The sequence below is a fragment of the Mustelus asterias genome, chromosome 2 (genome assembly GCF_964213995.1).
Source record: "Mustelus asterias chromosome 2, sMusAst1.hap1.1, whole genome shotgun sequence".
Taxonomy (NCBI): domain Eukaryota; kingdom Metazoa; phylum Chordata; class Chondrichthyes; order Carcharhiniformes; family Triakidae; genus Mustelus; species Mustelus asterias.
In genome coordinates, this window is record NC_135802.1 from 55,678,448 (window position 1) to 55,705,687 (window position 27,240).

General features: G+C 44.8%; 1 protein-coding gene across 1 annotated transcript in view; it reads right to left on the reverse strand.

Moving 5' to 3' along the window:
• LOC144480757 (V-type proton ATPase 116 kDa subunit a 1-like) overlaps positions 1 to 27,240 on the reverse strand; it is a 121,503-nt gene that overhangs the window by 81,160 nt on the left and 13,103 nt on the right. The window contains exons 5-8 of the mRNA XM_078200337.1: positions 25,874 to 25,983; positions 18,279 to 18,405; positions 15,856 to 15,938; positions 15,658 to 15,751 (exon numbers count right to left, since the gene is read on the reverse strand). Of these exons, the coding sequence (XP_078056463.1) occupies positions 15,658 to 15,751; positions 15,856 to 15,938; positions 18,279 to 18,405; positions 25,874 to 25,983 (414 nt within the window). The remainder of the gene's footprint in view (positions 1 to 15,657; positions 15,752 to 15,855; positions 15,939 to 18,278; positions 18,406 to 25,873; positions 25,984 to 27,240) is intronic.

Consider the following 27,240-nt stretch of genomic DNA (forward strand, 5'->3'; position numbering starts at 1 on the left):
AGGATTCCCCTGATTGTTAGCTTAATGTTTATGCACAACTTCCAGAACGGGACATGAACCCACAGCCTCTTAACTTACAGGTGAGTGTACGAACAATTGAGTGAATGTCAAGACTACACTTACACAACATCATGAGAGATTGACTAGTAATTAAATGAGATGCTCGGAGGAGGAATGTCAAGAAAGGAGAAAGGCAGGAAATGGTGCAGTGCGAACATAAACATTTCATCTTACAGATCATTTTTGAAAGAAATATGTTCATATTGGAGATAAGTATTTTAAAACATTGTATACAGTATTATTGATCTATACCATGTGTCTTGCCAACAGTTGCCAAAATCATGAGTTAAAAAGACAGTTTATATCTAAAAATAAAGAAGTTTTTGTACTGGAAGTGTGAGACTCCTTACTGAAGAAACAATGCATTGCTTTCAGAATAGTGCTTGAAACTCAGTTACTGAATGAAAGAGATTTAAGTTCATTAAAAAATGTTTTTATTAGTGTCACAAGTAGGCTCACATTAACACTGCAATGAAGTTACTGTGAAAATCGTCACACTCTGACGCCTGTTCGCATACACTGAGGGAGAATTCAGCATGGCCAATCAAACTAACCTGCACATTTTTGGACTGTGGGAGGAAACCGGAGCACCCGGAGGAAACCCACGCAGACACGGGGAGAACGTGCAGGCTCCGCACAGACACTGACCCAAGCCCGGAATTGGACCTGTGGCCCTGACGTTGTGAGACGGCAGTACTAACCACTGTGCCACTGTGATTACTGCACAATGTTCAAGCAATCCCTTAAAATTAATTACAGTATTTTTTCTTATTCATATACAAATAGCAATATGTTTTTGTAGAACATCACACTGCTAAATTTCTTAGCTTTCCTCCTTTACTCAATGTCCCTGGTCAATTCCATAATATCATAAATACCCATTCGTTTATTTTAAGTGGAATAAATTCTCCAATCCAAGCCTTATCCAAAGCAGAAAAATATTCAAACACATATGCCAGAGCTCAGTGGAACCAAGCACCCATTGTAACCATAGCAACTTGCATCTAATAACTCTTTTTGAGCATTCCGTGGTGTCAGTATCACAAACAAGATACACTTCTTGTACAGTCAATACAACAGTCAAGGGCCCCTCACGCACACTCTTAAGACTTTCTGCAGCAATCTATCTGTAACCATGGTAACTATGATGCTACTTTACTGCACTTTATACAACATTGTATAAACGTTATGCAATATCTTCCAAAAACTTCAGTACGTTTTTCACTTTTTTTTATCCTTTTCAACCAAATGGCATGAGATGGCATGTGGTATATAGAGATAAAAGATAGGAATTTATGAATAACATGCGGTTCTGTAGTCCTCTCCGTGGCTTCATGGGTCACTTATCTCAATGCAATGCACATCGTGGAAAACAACATTCTGACTCCTGTTTCGCTACCGTTTCATTTTTAAAAAATCAGTGCAATATGAAGATTAAACTTTTGAAAAAAAGACTCCTCACAACTGTTCGAGGTCCCCCAATGGGACTTTTGTGTGGACCTCGATTAAGACAGTCACGTGATCCTATTAGGACCCTGTTTCAGTTTTGGTGTTCTACTGAGTCCTCTCCTCCCATTTCAACTGAAGATAGAGAACCCAAACTAGACATAATGGTAAGTGCCCGAGGCTGCATGGAAACCATTCAAGGTAAGCTTTTAAGTGGTTTCTGTGGGGTTTCTGCAGAGCATAACTTCCTTCTGGCATCACAAAAACTTCCTTCCTTTGTCCCCACTGCTATCACTTAACCTCCCCTCTGCCGCTGTGTGTCTGCTATCTCTGCTCTATGGAGATGGGCTAACTTCCTGGCACATACACCGCCACACCATATGGCAAGTTGCCTTCAGCACCAGCAGTTCACTGACTTTATTATAATGAGGACTGTACAAAAATATCAAGTTGATTGCCATGCCTTAGTAAAAGCACAGAAAAATATGCTGAACCCAAGGCAGTTCACAGTAAGGATAATTTTTCTATGCGATACATCTTCACTATTCCCTTGTTTTCCTCTCTCTCATGCTGTCTTGCTTGCCCTGATCTATTTCCTTAATTTTCTCTGCCAGGAATTGTAAATTTCTGTAATACTGTAGACATTGCAATATATCATAGGCCTTTATTTAATTCCTCAGCATTAAATGATAGGAATTAATATAATATCTATAAATTATATTTTGTTGTCCTCCACCATTATCCTGTGAGATGTTAAGATGAGAGCTCCTCGTACACGGGCAGTTCACTCGTGAGGGTTTCTGAATATTAACTGAGGTTTTCATCGTGACGTTCCTTAAACAATTATTCCTACTCACTTGGGTTACAATTAAATATATGGATCTTCATTTTAACACAATAGCTCACAGTATAGTCACCCATCTTGCAAACTGCATTAACTAAAGAAAAACTTCAGGTCTTCACTTAGTATGCTAATCAATCATAACTCTTAGTGTCGTTGTTTGGAAATTTCCTTGAAGTTGCTTTATCATTGTATGTTTATTGGACATGTGGTGGAAACAGCCTTTCACTTGCACCTCTGTTGAAGTCAGAGTACTGGAATGGAAACAATTCTGAGGGAAGTCCCAGCCATGGTCAACATTACAAATTTTGAATCTGCCTTGGATATTCTCACTTTTAGTCTTGATAATTCATAAAGTTTATTTATTAGTCACAAGTAGGCTTATATTCAAGCTGTAATGAAGTTATTGTGAAAATCCCCTAGTCGCCACACTCTGGCGCCTGTTTGGGTACACTCAGGGAGAATTTAGCATGGCCAATGCACCTAATCTGTACATCTTTGGACTGTGGGAGGAAACCGGAGCACCCGGAGGAAGTCCATGCAGACACAGGGAGAATGTGCAAACTCCACACAGACAGTGACTCAAGCCAGGAATCGAACCTGGGTTCCTGGCGCTGTAGGGCAGCAGTGCTGACCACTATGCCATATTCATGCTCTTATATGTAGCTTAATATTTAATTATAAGTCACATAGCCCAGGGGTATCACAATAGAATCAATTGGGGTATTTTGAAATTTTGAAACAACCTGTCTGCAATGTTTTAAAATATCAATGCTTGCTATTTCACTCTGTATGTTAACGTGGACTTGAGAGCTTTCATTTCTGGCACAATGTGATTTCACAAGCTTTCATAATGACAGTGAGTGCCTGTCTCTTCACAGCTTGAATGACAGTTCGAGGTTGTAGACTCTTTGAAGTGGGACTGTGATTTCCAGCGCTTGTTTTTGTCAGTGATGGAAGGACGTTTAATGTAGCGAGTGGGTTTTAAAAATAGTGATTTTTTTCAATAGATGTGTAAGAACTCTATTTTATCTAATTTCAGCATGAATCCTGAGGTCTGCCCATGGTGGATACTGGGTGAGTTGGCTTGGTGCATATAAGGGCAAAGGGTGGTGGGTAGAGGGCATAAATTGGCACTAAGTTGGCATTGGGGCTGCAAAGGGCCATGTTGTGACCTCACATGCACCATGCTGAAATTCTCAAGGTTGTTGTGCAGTTCATAAAACCTCTCAAGTATTCATTATGGGAGGAGTCTCTTTTCAGATGGGAGGAGTGAACGCTTCATTTTGTTGGACTGAGTGAAGGGGAATCCTATTAATTATTAGCCCATTCCATGGAGAGCCAGACTCTGCTGCGTTCTCCTCCAGAGGTTCCAATGAACCAGCCTTACTCCATGACTAATGGATTGCATTCCAGATGGAACCCATCAAGGTCTGGAGCTGCCCTGATTGTTTGCTGATCGACCTCTGCTGCTGTCAGAGGCAGAAATGAAGGGAGGAAGGGAGGTGGGTGCCTCCAAGGTCGTGAAACAGCAGCAAAGTGCCAACACCAAACCTCTATCTTCCTGGGTAACTGGTCATGGTTGACAAGGGTTTCTAAAATTATTTTATGGGATGTGGGTGCTGCTGGCTAGGCCAGCATTTATTGCCTACCTCTAACTGCCCTTGACAAGGTGATGGTGAGCTGCCTTCTTGAACCGCTGCAGTCCATGTCATGTAGGTACACCCACAGTGCTGTTTGGAATGGAGTTCCAGGATTTTGACCTAGTGACATGGAAGGAACGCTGGTAAGTCAGGATGGTGAGTAACTTGGAAGGGAACTTCCAGGTGGTGGTGCTGCTCCGTATCTGCTGCCTTTGTCCTTCTAGATGGCAATGGTCGTGGGTTTGGAAGGTGTGGATTAAGGCATTGGTGAGTTCCTGAAGGACATCTTGTAGATGGTACACACTGCTGCTACTGTTTGTCAACAGTTGAGGGGGTGAATGTTTGTGGAAGTGGTGACAATCAAGCATACTTTTTTGTATGCATCGTAGCTGTGAGGGACAGCTCGGTGGATAGGATATTGGTATGTAGATAGGCTGGAAAATTGGGTGGGGATCCTGGATTCAGGATTCAATCCTGGACCGGGGAGCGGCGCGGGCTTGGAGGGCCGAAGGGCCTGTTCCTGTGCTGTATTGTTCTTTGTTCTTTGTTCTTTGTTCTTTGTAATGGATGGTGTCAAGTTTCTTAGTGTTCTTGGAGCTGCACTCATCCAGGTAAGTGGAAAGTATTCCAATAAACTCCTGACTTGTTTATGTGATATTGTTCTATGATGCCTAGGTGATGAGCACTCCATAGAGTATTGAGGGTAATTGAGGAGAGCCGAATAGTATCTGAGGGAGGGTTCTTGCACTTATCACCCCAGTCAATGCCTCCACGCACAATCATGTATAAATGAGAGGAACACCAGGAAGGACTGGGATGGTGATTTCATGTTTCTATGGCTGCTAGGCAAAGGGCCTGGCATTGCTATAAAGACTCAGAGTAAATGCTGAAGAATAGATGGATCACTTCAATTTGTTCACAAATCCACTCGCGCATAGATGCTTCAGGCTCAAGGGAACCCTGCCTTTCTCTTGGCTTTGGTCCAGATGAGGAGAAACCAGTGCAGGTTAGCCCAGCACCAAGAGGAGCATTGGCCTGAGCAGTAAGAACATCAGGAAGATCAGGATGTCGGCGACGAGGGACCGGTGCAACGGCAAGCATTGGAACTCGGGCATATCGCAGCTGGTGCAACCACTTGCAAATGAGCAAAATGCAATGCCGGAGGTGTGTTCGGATATTCCTGAATGTAATTTCTCACATCTGCTAGCTTCTCTATAAAGACCTGCATCTGCATGAACTTAGAGACAATCCCATGCTGGTGGCATTAAAGGTAACCACTGTCTTAAACTTTTTTGGCAGTAGCTTCTTCCAGGGCTTCACTGCAACACATCTCCCAGTCAGTGACACACAAGTGCATCCAGAAGGTGAAAGATGCCCTGTTCAGGAGAACATCCCAATTTGTCAAATTCCACTTGGATCCCAAGAGTGAGAGAGTTGGGTTTTGCAACAATCACAGGATTCCTGCAAGCGCAAGGGGCTAATGAGGGTACAAGTGGCACTGAGAGCTCCCTGGCATCAGCCAGTCACAGTCATCTACAGGAAAGATTTCCACTCTTGAACATGCAGCTAATATATCACAGCAGACAAATCCTACATGTGTGTGCATGGTTCCCAGGGAGCTCTCTGGATGAACCAATCTTCGGTGCCACATGTTTCGAAGTGATTGTGGGGCTGACTTCTTGGGTACAAGAGATTACCCTTGAAAACCTGGCTGCTGACACCAGTTCACCATCTCCAGATAACCAATGAGAAGTGGTAAAATGCTGCACTTGTTTCCACAAGGGCCACCATCGAGCCTGTTAAAGATGAGGTTGAGATGTTTGGATCTCTCAGGCAGTGCACCTCAATACTCTCCACAGAGAGTGTTGCGGATCATCAGGAAAACTGTGCACAGTTTTGGTCTCCTTATTTGATAGAAGATCAATCATATATCAATTAATCAATCAAGATCAATCATGGGGCGGCACGATGGCACAGTGGTTAGCATTGCTGCTTCACAGCGCCAGGGACCCGGGTTCGATTCCCGCTTGAGTCACTGTCAGTGTGGAGTTTGCACGTTCTGCCCGTGTCTGCATGGGTTTCCTCTGGGTGCTCCGGTTTCCTCCCACAGTCTGAAAGACGTGTTGGTTAGGCGCATTGACTCGAACAGGCACCGGAATGTGGCGACTAGGGGAATTTCACAGTAACTTCATTGTAGTGTTAATGTAAGCCTTACTTGTGACTAATAAATAAACTTTAAACTTTTAACTTTTTAAAATATGATTGGGTTAGAAGCAATTCAGAGAAGGTTCACTTAATTCATTTCTGGGATCAAGGGCTTATCCCATGAAGAAAGGTGGAACTGGTTGGGTCTATAGCCATTGGAGTTTAGAAGAATGAGAGGTGACCTTGTTGCAACATGTGAGATTCTGAGGAGATTTGGTCGGGTGGAGACCGGGAGTATGTTTCAACTTGTGGGAGAGACTGGAATCAGGGGACACAGTTTAAGAAGCAGAGGCCTACCGTTCAATACGGATGAGGAGGAATTTCTCCTCTCAAATAGTTGTTAATATGTGGAACTCTCATCCCCAGAGATCACTGAAGACTGGGTTTATTCATTCAATGCAGAATTAGACGGATTTTTGTTAGACAAGGGAGTCAAGGGTTATGGGGAGCAGACAGGAGAGTGGAGTTGAGACAGGCAGGTCAGCCATGATCTTACTGAATGGTGGAGCAGGCTCAAAGGGCTGAATGACTTATTCCTGCTCCTAAGTCCCATATTTCTATGTTCCAATTTCAGTATCATCGTTGTTTGCTACACTCTGTACAACCTCACGCAACAAAGGGCAGATGTCTTTGAAGAGACAGATATGGAAGACGGAGAAGTCTTCTCTGATGATAAGGACTGGGAAGGGGATGGTAATAACGAGGCTGTCATGGAGGCATATGCTGATGCCATTGCAAGGCTCTGTTTAACTGACAGGCCTGTGATAATCTGATAGCTCACAGATTCCAGGCAAAGCAAGCTGCTGATACTTATCCTTTACTATTTGCTTTTCAATTCTCTGCTGGCTGACAGACTGTGGCTCCTTATTTGTAAAACACACATTATAGTTTGCTCTCATATACCTTGACAGCTGAACTAAATTACAGTACTTAGCGTCAGCTCTGCTGATGATGTGATCCTTTGCATGCGCTAATACACAGACCCCTTGCGCCAAATGCACCCATCAGAAAATACACACCCTCCATTCTCCCGTGACCTTGAGCATCTGTGAGTGGAAATTAATTTTCTCCATGCCCTCAGAAAGTCCATATGCATGGTACTTTGAAAGCAACATGAAATCTTACCTGGGCAGAGATGCCCTCATGTTACCCCCACATCTGCTCCCTATAGGAGCAGCCCTTGCAGAGAACTCTTTCAAGCAGAACCGCAAACATGGGTACACAAAGCATGAATAGACCATTTGGTGCCTTGAGATCACTCCTCCACGCAGCTTGCTCAGGGAAGTTCTTGTGATGCGGGTAATACTGGTACTGGTCCCCATTCACCACTTGCCCACAGTAATCTCCTATCCCTTCACATCTTTATTATCATGAAAAGTATCAAAGTAACTTTGGAATCCATTCAGTTACAGTGCCTCACCTGCTCTATGGGGTGCTGAGAACCAACCACTCACGAACCTCCAATAGCCGAGATTCTTACAAATCTCAGTCCTGGATACCTTTTCTATTATTGCAAGACTGTGTTCTGGCATCCTGGACACCCCATCCAAGTCAAATACCTTTCCTGCAAGGACACTGCAGAGCCCTGTAAGAGCTCCTGATGCTTCACATGGATAGCCTCACAGTCCTCTGCATGGTCCAGCACACAGGCCCAATCTATTCACACTCACCTTATGGGATAACACCCTGGTCCTCTGATGAAGCTCAGTGCCCTTTGACTGCAGTCCTTTTCTGTGCAATCTATTCCTAACATTGGTGAGGAGATGAGCAGGCCAAACAATTCTCCATGTAAGGTCTCACAAAGGCTGCAGTCAACCGCACACCCATCTCTTTAATCCTACATTCAATCCCTCTTGCAGTCAAGGCTAACTTGTCCATTGCCTCCTTACTTGTAGCCTTCCTCTGCATATTAGCTCAACATTACATTTGTACAAGGACAGCCAGGAATGATTGATTGGGCACACCAAGTCAATATCTTTAGGTTTTCTATTCTTCTGACCACTGTGGAGAGCTTCACTCCTTTAACCCTCAAACTGTATCTACATTGTTCATAGAATCATAGGAACCCTACATTCCAGAAGGAGGCCATTCGGCCCATCAAGTCTGCACCGACAACAATCCCACCCAGGTCTTATCCCCATAACCCCACATATTTACCTCGCTAATCCCTCTAACCTACGCATCCCAGGACACAAAAGGGCAATTTGGCATAGCCAGTCAACCTAACGAGCACATTTTTGGACTGTGGGAGCACCCGGAGGAAACCGCAGACACAGGGAGAACGTGCAAACTCCACACGGGCAGTGACCCAAGCCAGGAATCGAACCCAGGTCCCTGGAGCTGTGAGGCAGCAGTGCTAACCACTGTGTTACTGTGCTGTGTTTCTTGCCACTCACATATCCGTTTAACCACCCCATGAGGACTCTACATCCACCTCACCTCTCACATCGGGGCAGCAGGGGAAGCAATGACTTTACTGCACATTCTGTGCAGACATCATTCTCAGAGCTCTGAACCTGGTGAGCTTTAAGTAATGGATTGTATAATGCGTGCCAGGCTGCACACTCACGAATGATGGCCAGTGCTTAAGTGTCCTCATGCTGGAATATTCAGCTCCAGAATACACCAGATGGAAGCTGGCAATTTAATTGATTAATGCATGACCATTTATATCTTTGTATCAAGCCCTGAATATCTATTCTGTACACTCAGTACTTTTCATTATGGAAAACGAGTTGATCAGAGAGAGTGAAAAGCTGTACATGTGGCCAAGGAACTGTTATTCCACTGTCTGGATATCAGTTCAGGAGAACCGTTGGATGATGACTGTGTGTCTGACATATCAGCATTTGCCAATTTATTTTGCTGACCACTCCCTTTGGTGACGTTCCATGTGCACTACTCTTTTTCTCAGAAACAGGTTTTTGTAGTACTGGAATCTGAAACAGAAACAGAAAATGCTGGAAAATCTCAGCTGGCCTGACAGCATCTGTGGAGAGAGAATAGAGCCAACGTTTCTGGATGATCCTTTGTCAGAACTCGAAACATTGGCTCTAATCTATCTCCACAGATGCTGTCAGATTTGCTGAGATTTTCCATCATTTTCAGGTTTTTGTATAGAACAGGTGAGTTTTATTTTCTTGGCTAACATAGCATATTTCCAAATTAGAAAGCAATGTTATTAGCATTGTATCTGTGGCAAAGTGGCCTCTTTTTAGGGGGCAACCTTTTGCGGGCCACGTAATCGAGCGGGAACCAATGGAGAGGCCACGTGGGAAGCTGAGCTAATCGGATGGAAAGGTACGCATCCTGGGATGGGGAGGATCCTCAGTTGAAGCCAGGAAGGAGAAGAGAGAAGCCTTGTGCACTAGTTCTGCCAGACCCTTATCTTTTGTATATTTTATAAACAATTTCTTGTTGCAACGATAACGATTCGCCTTCTAATTTACTACACTGGCGTTGAGGAGATCACAGTGTGCAGTTAGAGGGTGAGGAAAATGATCATTGAAGCTAAGAAGAAACAGATACAGACATCCTTAAGATGCCTTTACTCGTGAAGATTGAGCCTTTGACACAGAGGTTGAGAGCCTGAGGCAATATATCGAAAGGCTGTGTTATTTCTTCATGGCTAATGAGATCACAGCGGATGAAAAAGGGAATGTGACACCACTCACAGTCTGTGGCCCACAAACTTACAACCTCGCAAGGAACCTATCACCTGAGGCTTCAGCACAAAGGGGGCGATCTTAACGTCCCACCCCGCAGGTCGATGGACGGGGAAGCCGATAAGATCATGACAGAGGTGAAAAATCAGGTTCGCACCCGAATTCTCACCTCTTGGCAACTTACCCCCACCAGATATCCGGTGAGATCCCGATATTTGAATTCTATGGTCAGTAAAATTTAAATATTACAAGTGTTTTAGGGTGGAATTGTCCAGGCTCATTTGCCTTAGCGGGCTTGCGGGGGGGGGGGGGGGGGGGGTGGTGCAGGGTGGGAGGGGGGGGTGCGGGGGGTGGGGGGGTGGGGCAAGGGGTACACACGGATGCTGCGCACTGTACAAGCGGCGATTGACCCGGGGGGGAATTGGCCACGAAGGCCAGTGAGAGCTGGGAAGAAGCAGTGACAGATCTCTCTGTTTTGGGCTGTTGCAGATATATAGGGGTAAGCACTTCCAGGAAACTTGCTGGTGCAGAAATTATGTATGTTTCTGCTGCAAGAGGAAGGGTCATTCGCAAGCATGGTGCAGAGCGAAGCAGGCAGGACAGAAAACACAAATAAAAACAACAACAGTTTGGTTAAAATTATTAATTATTCAGGAGCCCAACAAGAGATCCGAAACCTACACTTTAAACCAGGTCCAACTCAACCAGACGCCACCTATAGAAATAGCCCTGATGGTCAATGGAAGATCTCTTAAAATGGAGGGCAACACTGGAACTGTGGCCACAGTCATGAGTGAACATACATCCAGATATCTCCAGAAAGGTCCGCAATGCTTCAGGTTGAGTTGTTCAGAAGCCATTTTATCTAATATACAGGAGAGATGCTGAAGATAATCAGCTACGGAAATGGTAACCTACAGTGAGCCTCTTACACTGCCTGGCCTAAGCCGGGTTCCTCAATCAGGCACGGAGTGCCTCTGAATGACAGATTATCCCTGGAAGTCCACAAGCAATCCCGTATGAGTTTGCTTGTCGCGCTCCCCACATGGTGAGGGGTTAATTAACATTAACATCTCTGTGGCTCTTCTGCCGCTGAGTTAATCGGAGTGAAGGCAGAAAATGGCGGCATCCTCACCTGCCAGCCTTCTGACCAATTAAATGTCCTGCTACCAAAACTGCCAGGGTAGGGCATTAAATTCTGCCCAGAGTCAGCAAATAAATCAGACAAATTCTCTTTTAGACTGAAGGCAATCTTAGCTCCCATTATCAAGTTCTTTGAAAATGGATGTTGAACCCAGGAGAATCCTGAAATTCATTGAATTTCCTTTGATAAAACACCATTTGCTGAATTTTGTGCAAAGCTGAGAGGGAAACTCCAGAGTTACTTTGCTGCAGGTTATAACCATAGGCGATAATGCCAGGAACATAGCTACACTGATCCCTCCCAGGTTAGGATACAGAGGGCATTTAATCAGGCAGCAGGTTGGTCTGCCTTACCACCTCCATGTCAATTAAGTCCATGGCAGGAAGGCCAGCGGATGGCCTTCTTGTCCTCCTGCCAGTTGAGGCCCTTAAGTTCTCAATTAATGCCAATTTAAGGCTTGATGCCAGCACTGCTGGTATTAACCAGCGGTGGATTAGGGGCTTGCACAACATCCAGGTTCCAAGGTTGGGGTGGTGGGGGAGTGGGGGGTGGGGGGTGGGGTGGAGGAAGTGTCATTCTTGCAAAGCCACGCAATGTCTGATTGAGTAAACCTGCATTGAGAAGGGGGACACACTGTAAGCCATTTCCTACCCTTGCTGCCAAGCCCAATCTCCCCTTCACTCCCGTGACCCCTACCCTGCGACTCCCCCTCCTGCCTTCACTCAACAGGGGCCTGGGATCCAGCGGTGATCTTAGGCCTTGTAGCTGTTGTACCAGTAGTAAGCACCGTCTTCCCAGTAATGTTGCTCTTCAACAGCGCTGCTGGTCTCTGCTTGGAATCATGGGGAAGACCCACACCACTTTCCAGTTAAGGGCCTGTGGCATTAAATATGGTGAGTCTTCCTTAAAAGAAGCAATACAGGCTCTTAGCGGCTCTGCAGCTGGCAAGCAAGACCCCATCACCTTCTTAAATATGCCCCCCTGTCTTGCAGCAGCACAAATCGGCCATATGTTAGGGGGTTCTTCTTTCCCCAGGGAATAGTGAGCCTCTGCTATGTCTTTGCATCATGTCTCGACTCTCTCAAGGCTTCAAAGGCAGAGTGACAAGAGGTCGTATCATGCACAATGTATTCATAATTAGCATTAGTGGTCAGTGTGATCTCGGGACTGGTTTTGATCACTTGAGTGGGTCCGAGAGGGATTTTTCAGATCTTTCTTTTTCCTTTCTTGGATCTATTTTCATTCTATTCTGTTTGCTTCTCAGACCGGATTGCATAATTGGGAGGGAGTTAGAAAGAACCTTGTCAAGCTACCCCCGGCATCATGGGTGTGGGTCAGCCCTGAGGGGCCAACTTGTCTTTTCCTGCTCACCTTCATCTTGTTCAGGTATCTCTAATGCATACGAACATGCGTATTAGGAGCAGGAGTAGGTCACTCAGCCCTTCGAGCCTGTGCTGCCATTCAATAAGATCATGGCAGATCTGATTGTAACCTCAACCTCACATTCCTACCTGCCCCCAATAACCTTTCACCCCCTTTGCTTATCAAGAATTTACCTCAGCCTTAAAAGTAGTCAAAGATTCTGCTTCCACTGCCTTTTGAGGAAGGAAGCTCCAAAGATTTAAAATACTCTGAGAGGAAAGATTTCTCCTTTTTTTTCAATTCATCCATGGAATGTGGGCTAGGCTAGATCAGCATTCCTTGCTCATCCTTCATTGCCCTTGAGAAGGTGGTGCCGAGCGGGCATCTTGAACCACTGCAGTCCATGTGGTGTAGGTACACCCACAGTGATGTTAGGGAGGGAGTTCCAGGATTTTGACCCAGCGACAGTGAACGAATGACCATATATTTCCAAGTCAGGATGGTGAGTGGCTCAGAGAGAAACTTCCAGGTGGTGGGTGTTCCCATGTGCATGCCACCCTTGTCCTTAAATGCACAACCCCTTATTTTTAAACAGTGAACCCTAATTTCTGTATGGAGTTTCTACTGTGTGGAGTTCGTACCTTCTCCGTGGCGTTCCTCTGGGTTTTCTCCCACACTCTAAAGATATGTGGGTTAGGTTGATTGGCCACATTAAATTGTCCCTTAGTGTCAGGAAGACTAGCAGGGTAAATACATGGGTTTACGGGGATAGGGCCTGGGTGGGATTGTTGTCGGTGCAGGCTCAATGGGCTGAATGGTCTCTTTCTGCACTGTAGGGATTCTATGATTCAAATTCTAGATAGGCCCACAAGAGGAAGCATCCTTTCCCCATCCATCCTGTCAAGACCCCTCAGGATCTGATATGTTTCAATCAAGTCACCTCTTACTCTTCTAATTGCAATTGTTTTGGGGCTCCATACTTTTTTACGCGTGAAAATGCCACAATTCTTACTTTGCAACAAAGAGTTAATTGAGCTTGTCAAACATTTCAGCCAAATAGCCTTGTAAAATTTTGAAAGCAAAGCATTTGCAATTGATTTTACAGGAGCAAGATGGGAGTTCTACTGAATACTCACCAAGGTTACAGTGGAGGAGTGAGGAGAACCCACGGGAAATTGGTGACCATGATTTAGACACTGCAAGAGTTGTGGAAAATTTGAAAGAAAAACTTCTGTCCAAGTTTTAGATTAGTTTTTCCCCCCTTAAGACTGGTATTAAGGTATAATAGTTTCTCTGTTCCACTATAATATAAAGATACTGCAATATCTCCTTGTAAATGACTTGTTTGCTTGATTCACAAACACCCATTTCTCTGACCACTGATTTTAATTGCTTGTTGACCTTTGCATACAAATTTCTAATTTTTACCACCAGTTGGAACAGCTTACTCTGCCCCATGGAGTGAACAATGGAATAGGGATTGGTATCTGTTAGTGTGAAAACGCAATAAAGCTATCTCATGAACAGCACAACATAATAATAAAATACTAATGATATATGAATGATTACAAAGAAGCCAACGCAATTTGGAGTTCAGATGATTGTTCCGAACCACTTGGGATTTATCTTGCTACATGTTCTGTAATCTGAATTTCTCATAGGCATTCTTGTTTTGTAATTATTGCCAAGAACCTCCAACTTGTCGTGAAATTACTGCACAACCGCCAAGTAATTCTCTTTTCACACTTCGATGACTTCAGACTGGGAAACAGGTAGGGAAAATTTGTATTTTTTTAAAAAAGATCTGTAATTGTTGTCAAGAATGTTTTTGAAAAGGACTTTTAAAAGTTTGCACCAATTGTAAAAGGATGAATTGTAATTTCCTTGTATAAAATGAAATACTGGTCCATGTGACCGAGCAACGATTGATGTGGAAGTAGCAAAAATATAACTAAGACCAGAAACCCTAGCTTTAACTGGCAGGAACAAAGGCAAGCTGTAGACACAAAGGAGAGCTAGAGGCAGAAGGCAATCATCACACAGATGCAGACTCAAAGACGTGAAGCAACAGGACACAGTTATCAAGCACCGGGTTTAGGACTAAGACCCGTTGCGTGCAAAAAGTTACATTTTTTGTTTGACAATAAGAAGAAAAAGGAGAGTTCCTGCAGCTCTTGGGGAAGCGATTTGTGACCAAGCTAAAAAGGAGTGAATCTTAAAAGCAGCTTCGACATGCGGAACATCTGAACATTCAGGTCCCAATCTATGTCTCCTGCAGCCATGTTTCTGTAACGGCTAACAGATCATGCTTTTATATTATCATTAAATTTCTGTGATGATTGGTGTGGCATAGTGGCGCAGCAGTTAGCACTGTTGCTTCACAGCGCCAGGGACTGTGTTCAATTCTGGTCTCGGGTCACTGCCTGTGTGGAGTTTGCACATTCTCCCTGTGTCTGTGTGGGTTTCCTCCAGGTGCTCTGCTTTCCTCCCACACTCCAAAGATGTGTGGGTTAGGTAGATTAGCCATTTCCAATTGGCCATTGTTATCAGGGGGATTAGCAGGGTAAATGCGTGGGGTTACAGGGATAGGGCCTGGGTGGGACTGTGGTCGGTGCAGGCTCGATGGGCCAAATGGCCTCCTTCTGCGCTGTAGGGATTCTATGATTCTATGATTGCCTGGTCATGAGGAGCTAGTTGTTCTGATCCTGGATCATACTCTTCGTGGGCCACTTTCTTTCAGTGTTAGACACCATTGATCTCATTTGCTGCTTCAACTAGATTTTCAGATTCCAGCCCCACCCAAGAGCCTTTCCGAGATATGCAAATTACACTATCCTCTCTGAGGTTAGCACTGCTGTCTCACAGCACCAAGGACCCAGGTTCAATTCTGGCCATGGGTGACTGTGTGGAATTTGTACATCCTTCCTGTGTCTGCGAGGGTTTCCTCTGGGTGCTCCGGTTTCCTCCCATTGTCCAAAGATGTGCAGGTTAGCTGGACTGGCCATGCTAAATTGCCCCTTAGTGTCCACAAGTATGTAGGTCAGATGAATTAACCATGCTAAATACATGGGGTTCCAGGAACAGGGCAGGGGAGGGAGCCTGGGTAAGATACTCTGTCAGAGAGTTGGTGCAGACTCAATGGGCCGAATGGTCTGTTCTGCATTGTGGGGATTTTATGATTTTATGACAGGTACAGCATACTTCAGACTTCTTACACTAGCTGCATGCCAGTGGGTATCCATAGAGGAGAATTTACCTTTGTACTTTGAGATAAAATTCTTCAGAACATACCATGTATATATCTGCAATTCGCATGTTCACACCAACACTCATCTCCATTCTTTCATGCAAGGTTTCTGGGCACGGATACACCGTGGCATGGAACCTGCAAAAGAAAGACAATAGGAAGGCTTTAAACCTAATCCAAAGCCAACCATATTGGGCCTTTAGCTTTAATGTATCTGTTAACCAAGCTCGCTGGATATTTACCCATCGCATATCTTCCTCACTTTGCTTTTAAACAGTTCTCCTTGGAAGAAGATTAAAAACACTTCTTTAGTGACGAACTCATCCTGAGGATAAAGGAAAAAGAAGAATTGGAAAAGATATTTATATCAATGGTATCAACCTGTCAGGATACAAAATATTTATTAATCTGATTGATTGGGAATGGCATAGATGGTGATTGCAACCCAACTACCAGGTGGGAATGACAGGATTAATTGTCATGTGGGTTTTGTTGTCCATCCAATATTACTCTATATTGACTGTAATAAAGAGCAAAGTCAGATAGGGTGCAAAACCCGGTTACATCCAATCTCGTCAGTTTCTGGATAGATGGGCTAGATTAATTTTGCTCCCATAGTCTCGGATTAATATACTGTATATTTAGTATGATCATAATTCAGAACACTTACAAAGCCTAAGTCAACCCAATCTTTTTAAATCATACCTGGGACTTGGACATCGCTGGCTGGTCAGCATTTATTGCCCATCCCTAGTTGCCGTTGGAGGGCAGTTGAGAGTCAACCGCATAGCCACCCCATACAAGGAGTCCACCCAGTGCAAGGAAAATCAAAAAGGAACACTATACCCACACAAGCCCAACCTCCACCACACAAATTGTCTCCCTTTCTCTCCTATGCCTAGGTTCATTTGGTAAAACAGTCAATAATAGAATCATAGAATCCCTACAGTGCAGAAGGAGGCCATTTGGCCCATCAAGTCTGTACCAACAACAATCCCACCCAGGTCCTATCCACATAACCCCATGCATTTACACTAGGTGGTCCCCCTGACACTAAGGGGCAATTTTAGCACGGAGGAGCATTATGATTGAGCCTGATCCTAGTGTCTCTGTCCAGAGTTATTGAGAGTTGTGAGGGGTGAGGCTTTGGTTAAATAAAAACTGCCACTGATCAGAATGCATCATTTATAATACATGGCGCACACCGTAAACCTGAATAATGAAGTGTCTGTTAATCTGACCCCTTTAGGTGCACAATAAACTGATTAGCATCTGTGAAGGTGAAAGTTCTTTGCGCAATAATCGGGAAAACAAGCAACTTGCCTCGGGACCTTCTTGAATTGTGTGCAATTGTTTCAGTTCATTAGCATTCAACCACCTTTTTAAAAGTAGTTCTGCCAACTTTTCTCAGAATGTGTAAACCTGGGTCTCGCATTACTGCCAGTGCTTTGCACAAGTTTGTTGAGGAATTTGACAGATTTATCCGTCACAAGCTCCATGGATATGACAATCTTTGACACCAGCAAAATATCTCACATGCTCTGTTAATATGCCTTCTGTGCTCAGAGAATTTATATTGAAATGGATGGTGAAAACTGGTCCTCTTTTCCTGTTTCCATTAAGAGTGCCACAGTGGTTAGCATTGCTGCCTCACAGTGCCAGGGACCCGGGTTCATTCCCGGATTGGGTCACTGTCTGTGTGGAGTTTGCACATTCTCCCCGTGTCTACGTGGGTTTCATCCGGGTGCTCCAATTTCCTCCCATAGTCCAAAGATGTGCAGATTAGGTGGATTGGCCATGCTAAATTGCCCCATAGTGTCAGGGGGTCTAGTTAGGGTAAATGCATGGGGTTATGGGGGTAGGGCCTGAGTGGGACTGTGGTCAGTGCAGACTTGAAGGGCCGAATGGCCTCCTTCTGCACTGTAGGATTCTATGATTCTAAATACACGGTACAGAAGGAGGCCATTCAGCTGCATTCTACCTGCCCCTCTTCTTGCCTCAGCTGAAGTTGTCCATACCAATTCCTTTTCCCCACCTTGTCTCAATATCCTTTTACATTCTGTATCAAATACTTATCTAGTTCTGTTTAGAATAATGTGACAGTTTCTTCCTCGTGGTCAACAGTGGTAAAATACTCCAAAATCTAATAACTGTCTTGGTAGACTTTCAATTGACTCCACCTGAGAAAATCTACAAGGAGTTCTAACAAGAAGTGCACTTGCATCCACAAATGTTGTCAGACCTGCTGAGACTTTCCAGCGTTTTATGTTTTTTGTTTCAGATTCCAGCATCCGTGGTATTTTGCTTTTATCAGGAAGTTTCTCTTGGGAGCTCTGGTGCCCACCTGACTCAGGCAAGAGCCCCATTAATGGGGCTCCTATCTGTAATTGTATCCCAAAGCTATTTTAACATCCCATTGAGAGGAGCATTCCCGCTGGACTCGCTTTAAAACCTAGCCAAGATGCAGCGGAAACCTTCTAAGTGATGCGCTTCGCTGGGCCCCACGAGGAATGCTTGAGTCAGGGACCCTCCTTGTATCCTCTCCACTGGGGGAATCCTCCCAAATCCTCTCTGCGTGACTTACATGGCATCCACCTGAACGGGCGCTGAATCAAGAAATCACCCCAAACTAGTCAAAGGTTCAAATACAAAATATTTTTCTCACTGCCATGCGATCCTCTACTGGGATATTGATTTCTTCGTGACGTAAGACAATGTTTCCATGGCATATCCTCCAGAGTAATCTTTCAAAAGCGGGGAAGCGTTCTCGTTTGATCACTCCAGCCACAAAACTGCAGGAAAGGTATGGAGAAAACTCATGAGATTAGATCACATTTATGCATTCCATTCCATTGGCAATTCAATGCCATACATCTCCTCTGATAGCTTTGTGAATAAATGCATTACGTGGTGCAGTGCTAACCTATACAGAGCAGAAGTAATTTTCAGACCGTAAGCAGGTCAGTGACCTCAGCCAGGGCAGATGTTTAACAACTGCAAGTAATTTTAATTATTTTTGGCTATGTAAGATCATTAAAATCAGCATCTTGATGGCATCTAATGATTCTTCCTGGAAAATGTGATATTCCTTGCTGTTTAATAATCTGCGAACATTCACTTTCTAGAATCGCGCATGAGATATGTAAGAAAAAGGTCAAGGAGTAGTGAAATGCTGTTATGATAAGCAGCCTAATCTCTTATCAGGTGATGTGAAGAATGGGCATTTTTCAGAGATATCAGAAAGCTGCCAACAAGAGTCAATTCGGATCCTCTCCAGATGCGTTTTACTTGTGCTCCCTGCTTCCACGGACAGGCCTTACACTTCTTATAAAGCAAAACTTGACAATTTGCACCAACTATCTGGGAAAAGCAGACAATGGGTGAGCAGTGAACCCTTCCGTCATTGAGCTATACAATGCAAACTACCATCATACCTGTCAGATCTCTCCAAACATCATCCCGACAGATCATGGTACAATTTACAATTTGATGGATAAGGAAATAGACAAGCTATAAAAAAATGTTTTGGATTGGGGGAGAGCGCATTTTAGCAAAATTAGACAGGATCTGGCCAAGGTAGACTGGGGACAGCTACTAACGGGAAAATCTACAGAAGAGCAGTGGGGGGGTCATTAAAAAAGGAAATAGGGAGGGTGCAAGAGCAGCATGTTCCCTCCAGAATGATAGGTAGGAATAACAAGCCCAGAGAACCGTGGATGACCAGAGATATTTAGGATACAACGAGAAGGAAAAGAAAGGCTTTTAAAAAGTACAAGGGGAGCAAATCAGTGGAGGCATTAGTGAGGTATAGAAAATGCAGTGTGGAACTTAAGAAAGCAATTAGGAGTGCAAATAGGGGTATGAGAAAGTTCTGGCTGGTAAAAGTAGGGAAAATCCCAAGAAATTCTATAAGTATGTCAATGGGAAGAGGATAACCAGGGAAAGAGAAGCGCCCATTCGGGACCAAGGGGTCAATCTGTAGGTGGAGCCAGAGGACATTGGTGGAGTGTTGAATAAATACTTCACATCTGTCTTCAATTTAGAGAATGAGGACAATGGTATGGAATTCAGAGAGAGAGATTGTAAGGTTCTTGAACAAATTTACATAGGGAAGGACAAGGTATTGGAGGTGCTGGCAGCCTTAAAAGTGGATAAATCTCCAGGTCCAGAGGAATTGTGCCCTAGGCTGCTGTGGGAGGCAAGGGAGGAGTTTGCAGGGCCTCTGACCCAACTTATTAATTCCTCTCTGGCCATGGGGGAGGTCATGATGTGGAGATGCCGGCATTGGACTGGGGTAAACACAGTAAGAAGTTTAAACTTCTTATATGGGGGAGGTGCCAGACGGCTGGAGAACAGCTAATGTGGCTCCGCTATTTAAGAAGAGTTGTAGAGATAAACCAAGGAACTACAGACCAGTGAGTCTCACATCAGTGGAAGGGAAACTATTGGAGAAACTTTTAACTCCACTTGGAGAGACAAAGCTTGATCAGGGATAGTCAGCATGGCTTCGTCAGACGGAGGTCATGCCTAACAAATTTGATTGAATTTTTTACAGGTGTGTAAACAAGGTTAGTGCAGTCGATGTAGTTCATATGGATTTCAGCAAAGTATTTGACAAGATCCCACATGGGAGACTTGTAAAGAAGGTAAATGCATGGGTTACAGGGTAATTTGATAAAGTGGATTCAAAATTGGCTCAGTTGTAGGAGATAGAGGGTGATGACAGGAGGCTGCTTTAGTGACTGAAAGCCAGTGTCCAATGGCGTGCTACAGGGCTCTGTGTTGAGCCCCTTATTATTTGTCATTTGTACAAATGACATAGATGACTATGTGGGGGCAGGGGGTGAATTTGCAGATGACGCAAAGATTGGACGGGTGGTTAACAGTAAAGTGGTGTCTTGGGCTTCTTGGGCTACAAGAAGATATAGATCGAATGGTCAAATGGGCAGATAAGTGTCAGATGGAAATTAACCCTGAAAAGTGTGAGGTGATACACTTTAGAAACATTGAAACATAGAAAAACTACAGCACAAAACAGGCCCTTCGGCCCCACAAGTTGTGCCGAACTTATCCCTACCTTTTAGGCCTACCTATAACCCTCCATCCTATTAAGTCCCATGTACTCATCCAAGAGTCTCTTAAAAGACCCTATTGAGTTTGCCTCCACCATCACTGACGGCAGCCGATTCCACTCGCCCACCACCCTCTGTGTGAAAAACCTCCCCCTAACATTTCCCCTGTACCTACCCCCCAGCACCTTAAACCTGTGTCCTCTCGTAGCAGCCATTTCCACCCTGGGAAAAAGCCTCTGAGAGTCCACCTGATCTATGCCTCTCAACATCTTATATACCTCTATTAGATCTCCTCTCATCCTACATCTCTCCAAGGAGAAAAGACCGAGCTCCCTCAGCCTATCCTCGTAAGGCATGCCACTTAATCCAGGCAACATCCTTGTAAATCTCCTCTGCACCCTTTCAATCTTTTCCACATCCTTCCTGTAATGAGGTGACCAGAACTGAGCACAGTACTCCAAGTGGGGTCTGACGAGGGTCTTATACAGCTGCATCATTATCCCCGGACACAACCCAAACCTACCCAACCTCTCTTCATAACTTAAATATTCCATCCCAGGCAGCATCCTGGTGAACCTCCTCTGCATCCCCCCCTCCCCCCCACCAGTGAAATCACATCCTTCGATTGATAAAGGCCAGCACACCATACGCCTTTGGAAGGAGTAATTTGACAAGAAAGTACTCAATGAATGGTAGGACACTAGGAAGTTCTGTGGAACAAAGGGACCTTGGCGTGCTTGTCCACAGATCTCTGAAGGTGGATGGGCATGTTAGTAGGGTGGTGAAAATGGCATATGGGACACTTGCCTTTATCAATCAAGGCATAGATTACAAAAGCAGGGACGATATGTTGGCATTGTATAGAATTTTGGTGAGGCCACAGCTAAAGTACTGTGTGCAGTTCTAATCGCCACATTATAGGAAGGATGTGATTTCACTGGTGGGGGGGGAGGGGGGGATGCAGAGGAGGTTCACCAGGATGCTGCCTGGGATGGAATATTTAAGTTATGAAGAGAGGTTGGGTAGGTTTGGGTTGTTTTCGTTAGAGCAGAGAAGACTGAGGTGCGACCTAATCGGAGTATACAAGATTATGAGAGACATGGACAGAGTGGATAAGGGGCAGCTGTTCCCCTTTGTTGAAGAGTCAGTCACGAGGGGACATAGGTTCAAGGTGAGGGGAAGGAGATTTAGTGGGTGATGTGAGGAAAACCTTTTTACCCAGAGGGTGGTGATGGACTGGAATGCGCTGCCTGGGAGGGTGGTAGAAGCGGGGTGCCGCACATCCTTTAAAAAGTATCTGGATGAGTACTTGGCACATCATACCATTCAGGGCTATGGGTCAAGTGCTGGCAGATGGGATTAGGTGGTAGTTCAGGTGTTTCTAATGTGTCAGTGTGGACTTGATGGGCTGAAGGGCCTCTTCTGCGCTGTATGATTCTATGAAGTGACTCAGGTTCAAAACTGATTCATCAAGATTATTAAATAGCAATTTGAATAAAGGTAACAGCAAATAAAGTAGAAGATTTAGCTGCTTCACAACTTCCACAACTTTGTGATGAAAACCTTTTCATGGGATTGAATTAGCATGGAATGCCCGTCCAGTTCCCGGTCTGTACAGTGCAACAGCAAGATAAGAAAACACTAAAGACTGCTGAACTGATTAGTGTTTTTATTCCCTTTGAAGTCAAGCTAATAAAAAAGACAAATAAAAACGGAACTTCACAATTAATCTAAATGATCAATCAAAATGCTTCTATGAAATGAATCTCAAAAATAATGTGGGAAGCAGACCACTGATAAATCTATTGATTAAGCTTTGAAATAATGGCTGAGAATTTGTTAGGTATTTGATGTTGAACATTCACCACCATTATCCCTCTGAATCTGACAAGCAAATTCAGGATTCAGGGTAAATGTAGATTCACCCCATAGGCTGCGCTGTTGATCCTCTTAACCCTCCACCACCCACACAAAGCTGTCAGTTAACAAAATCAACGGATCTATTCATTGGGGGCAGCACGGTGGCACAGTGGTTAGCACTGCTGCCTCACAGTGCCAGGGCCCCAGGTTCAATTCCGGCCTCGGGTCACAGTCTGTGTGGAGTTTGCACATTCTTCTCGTGTCTGCGTGGGTTTCCTCCGGGTGCTCCGGATTCTTCCCAAAGTCCAAAGATGTGCGGGTTAGGTTGATTGGACATGTTAAATTGCCCCTTAGTGTCAGTGGGACTAGCAGGGTAAATGCGTGAAGTTACGGGGATAGGGCCTGGTGGGATTGTTGTGGGTGCAGGCTCGATGGGCCGAATAGCCTCCTTCTGCACTGTAGTGATTCTATTCAGGACTTGCTCTTTTCCGCTCCCATATCAAATTAAACCTTGTTCACTGAGGTGTAGCTGGATGCTGAGTGGCAAACTGAGTAATAACTACTGCTGAATAACCAGCTGATCCAGCCTTGATAAAATGTGTAGAATGTTGTTAATTGTCTCCAATATGATTAATTATGGATTTTTCTAAAAACTATGGGCGGGATTCTCCGGCCTCCCAGCTGTGTGTATCCCACCAGTGGGAGGTGGCGCGTTGTTTGCTAGCGGCAGGATTCCCGGGCTCCCCCGGCTGTCAATGAAAATTCCTATTGACGTCACCCCACACCAGCGGGAAACCTGTGGGCGGGGGTGCGCTGCCGGCGGTAGCGGAGAATGCCGCTGACGTGAACGGCCGGAGAATTCTGGACTAGGGGTGAGATTTTATGGCCTCACTCGTTCTGAAACCGTAAGATCCCAATTGAGGTCAACGGACCTTTCCATGATCCCCTCCTCGCCTGCTCCACCCCCTGTGATGGGCGGGACGGTAAAATTCCAGCCCATATCTTTAAATAGTTACATAGTTTTTAAAAAAGCCTTTGATAATATTTCAGCTTTTATCTACAACTGTGCGTCCTGATCTATATTTTGCTCTGTATAAAACTTGGATGGTGACCTATGAAAGTTCTCCAATGTGATTAGCTGCTCACATGTTTTAAATGACATTACTGTCAGCTCCACATGCACTCAGTCAAAACTCCTGCAAACTCAACTATGATGGACTGGACACTGTGTCCAGATGGATGAAAAATGTCTCCCCTGTTATCTCAACTCTCCAATGGCCAGCGTTCCAGGGGAGGACGAAGAAAATGCTTCAAGTTCTCCTTGAAATACAGCAGCATTAATGACTGGGAGGAGTTTGCTACCAGTCATTCAAAATGGCAAAAAACTTGTGCTTCAAGCCGCATCACACTTTGAGTCCAAATGCCTTAAGGGTGAGGCAGAATGGTGGCAAAGAAGGAAAGGAAAGGAAACAATTCCTGCACTATCTTGTGGGAAATCCTACCCTTTGTGCCCAAAGATCCACGGATCAAGAATCGACCTGTTCACTCACATGATCTCCCACGCCAGAAACTCATGACCACGAGTAAACGTCATCCCTGAATCGAGGGACAAGTGACAACAATGACTAACTACCAACATCTGACAGCTTGACCTGGTTGACTCATCACCAACATCTCCCTGGCATCATTTCATAAATAACTGTGTTGGAAACGCAGCCAGTGGACATAGTTTTTAAAAAAGCCTTTGATAATATTTCAGCTTTTATCTACAACTGTGCGTCCTGATCTATATTTTGCTCTGTATAAAACTTGGATGGTGACCTTTGGAGTTGAAAAGAAAGCCAAGATCATATAATGCAACCAGATATGTATTTCAGACCTTCTCCCATACACTGACAGCTCTTCCAAAAGAGATCATGGAAGCCACTTTTTATTCATAACAATACTCGCTAGCTATAAATTCCTAATAAAAAGCATATCTATAATGTAGAGATTCCTGCTATCTGAAATAGGATGAAGGGGGTCTGTCACTGTGACTATCCACAGGAGAGGAAGGGAATTGTGAATTTCATATGAACAAAGAACAAAGAACAAAGAACAAAGAAAATTACAGCACAGGAACAGGCCCGTCGGCCCTCCAAACCTGCACCGACCATGCTGCCCAACTGAACTAAAACCCCCTACCCTTCCGGGGACCATATCCCTCCATTCCCATCCCATTCATGTATTTGTCCAAATGCCCCTTAAAACTCACTATCGTATCTGCTTCCACTACCTCCCCCGGCAGCGAGGTCCAGGCACCCACCACCCTCTGTAGAAAAAACTTGCCTTGTACATCTCCTTTAAACCTGGCCCCTCGCACCTTAAACCTATGCCCCTGAGTAATTGACTCTTCTACCCTGGGAAAAAGCTTCTGACTATCCACTCTGTCCATGCCCCTCATAATCTTGCAGACTTCTATCAGGTCGCCCCTCAACCTCTGTCGTTCCAGTGAGAGCAAACCAAGTTTGTCCAACCTCTCCCCATAGCTAATGCCCTCCACACCAGGCAACATCCTGGTAAATCTTTTCTGTACCCTCTCCAAAGCCTCCACATCTTTCTGGTAGTGTGGCGACCAGAATTGAACATTATATTCCAAGTGCGGCCTAACTAAAGTTCTATAAAGCTGCAACATGACTTGCCAATTTTTAAACTCAATGCCCCGGCCGATGAAGGCAAGCATGCCGTATGCCTTCTTGACTACCTTCTCCACCTGCGTTGCCACTTTCAGTGACCTGTGTACCTGTACACCCAGATCCCTCTATCAATGCTCTTAAGGGTTCTGCCATTTACTATATATTTCCTATCTGTATTAGACCTTCCAAAATGCACTACCTCACATTTGTTCGGATTGAACTCCATCTGCCATCTGTCCGCCCAAGCCTCCAACCGATCTATATCCTGCTGTATCCTCTGATGGTCCTCATCTCTATCCGCATTCCACCAACCTTTGTGTCGTCCGCAAACTTACAAATCAAACCAGTTTCCTCCAAATCATTTATATCTACTACAAACAGCAAAGGTCCCAGCACGGATCCCCGAGGAACATCACTTGTCACAGCCCTCCATTCAGAAACACACCCTTCCACTGCTACCCTCTGTCTTCTATGACTGAGCTAGTTCTGAATCCACCTTGCTAGCTCACCTCTGATCCCATGCGACTTCACCTTCTGCTGTGCATCCTCATCTTTTGAGCTCCTTCTGTCCTGTTTTGGATCGAATTTTTACACCTACTGTGCTAATATAGCCTACATTACAACTGCATGTGGAATACAGATACTTGATTTACCCCAGTTTCAGAGGTCCTCCTCCACTAGTACTGCTGTGCCTCCTTGAGAAGCCTGTTACAGAGACGGACTCTTCAGAGGGAAGCTCAGAGCCTGACAGCTGGGATTCAGCCTGGAGAAGACAAAACCCAACACACATTAAAAGCTACAGGCTGCAAAGTGCTTTTATTTTTCAATTACCGCAGGCTGAAAGCTTGTTTTCCATGAAGGGAAAATCGTTTTTCAATTATGTAAATACAGAGCTGCCTAGATAGAAGAATTCTCATTTACAAAACCATTATGAAAGAGTCTAATTTATTTCTCTTTATGAGAACAAATTGATAAAATGTAAACAAGCTTCTAGCACGACCAAAACCCTAGTTTCCCATCCTGCCTGTCATGTGCTCAGTGGTCATCTCTGACGGTGACCTTGCTGGGGTATTTGTGAGAACCACTGCAGGCCTCATTGTTTGAATACTGCTGCTGGTGGGGACCGGGGCCAGCGGATGCACATTTTTTGGGCCCAACCATGTTGGTGAAGCTCCAAACTGTGACATAGGGCGAGTTATTTCCTCTCCCACCCACTCCACATACATTACAGAACATTGACCATCGATAAGGGGGATAAGCAACATTAACCCTAAAAGAATCTTTGGTGAAGGCAAAGGTTCAGGCTACGTCCCAGTGACAACTCAATTAGTTGGAACACTTTTTTTCACTGGATGTATCAGTAACTAATCTCACTGACTGAAAGACCAGGGCACAGCACTTTAAACACTCCCGTCTACACTTCCCGCTGCCTCGGGAAAGCAGCCAGCATAATTAAGGACCCCATGAATCCCAGACATTCTCGCTTCCACCTTCTTTCATTGGGAAAAAGATACAAAAGTCTGAGAACACGTACCAACCGACTCAAGAACAGCTTCTGCCCTGCTACCATCAGACTTTTGAATTGACCTATCTTGCATTAAGTTGACCTTTCTCGACACCCTAGCTATGACTGTAACACTATGGGCCACATTTTACCATTTTGATTCTAAGTGCTGGGTGGACTTGAAACTGGGAGTGTTTCAGATCTGACTTTTAGACCCGTTCTCAGGTGCCCCCATACGCACTCTGCCTGCAAAAATATCAGCGATTCCGAATCGTGCTGCACAAGCCTGTGGGTGGGGCTTAACGTGCCCAAAACCCTATAGCTCCGATTGGCGCCTCTAACTGTGCAGGTGCAATAAAAAATAGAATGCGGCTCCCCTGCCACATCCCTCCCGGGCTGGATAATGCCTCCCCCTGGCCCCCACAGACATTGCCCCACCCCCACAACCTTACTGACCCCCTTATCTCCCACCCACTCCGCCACCCAGACCGATCGCAGGTCCCTCCACCCTCTCCC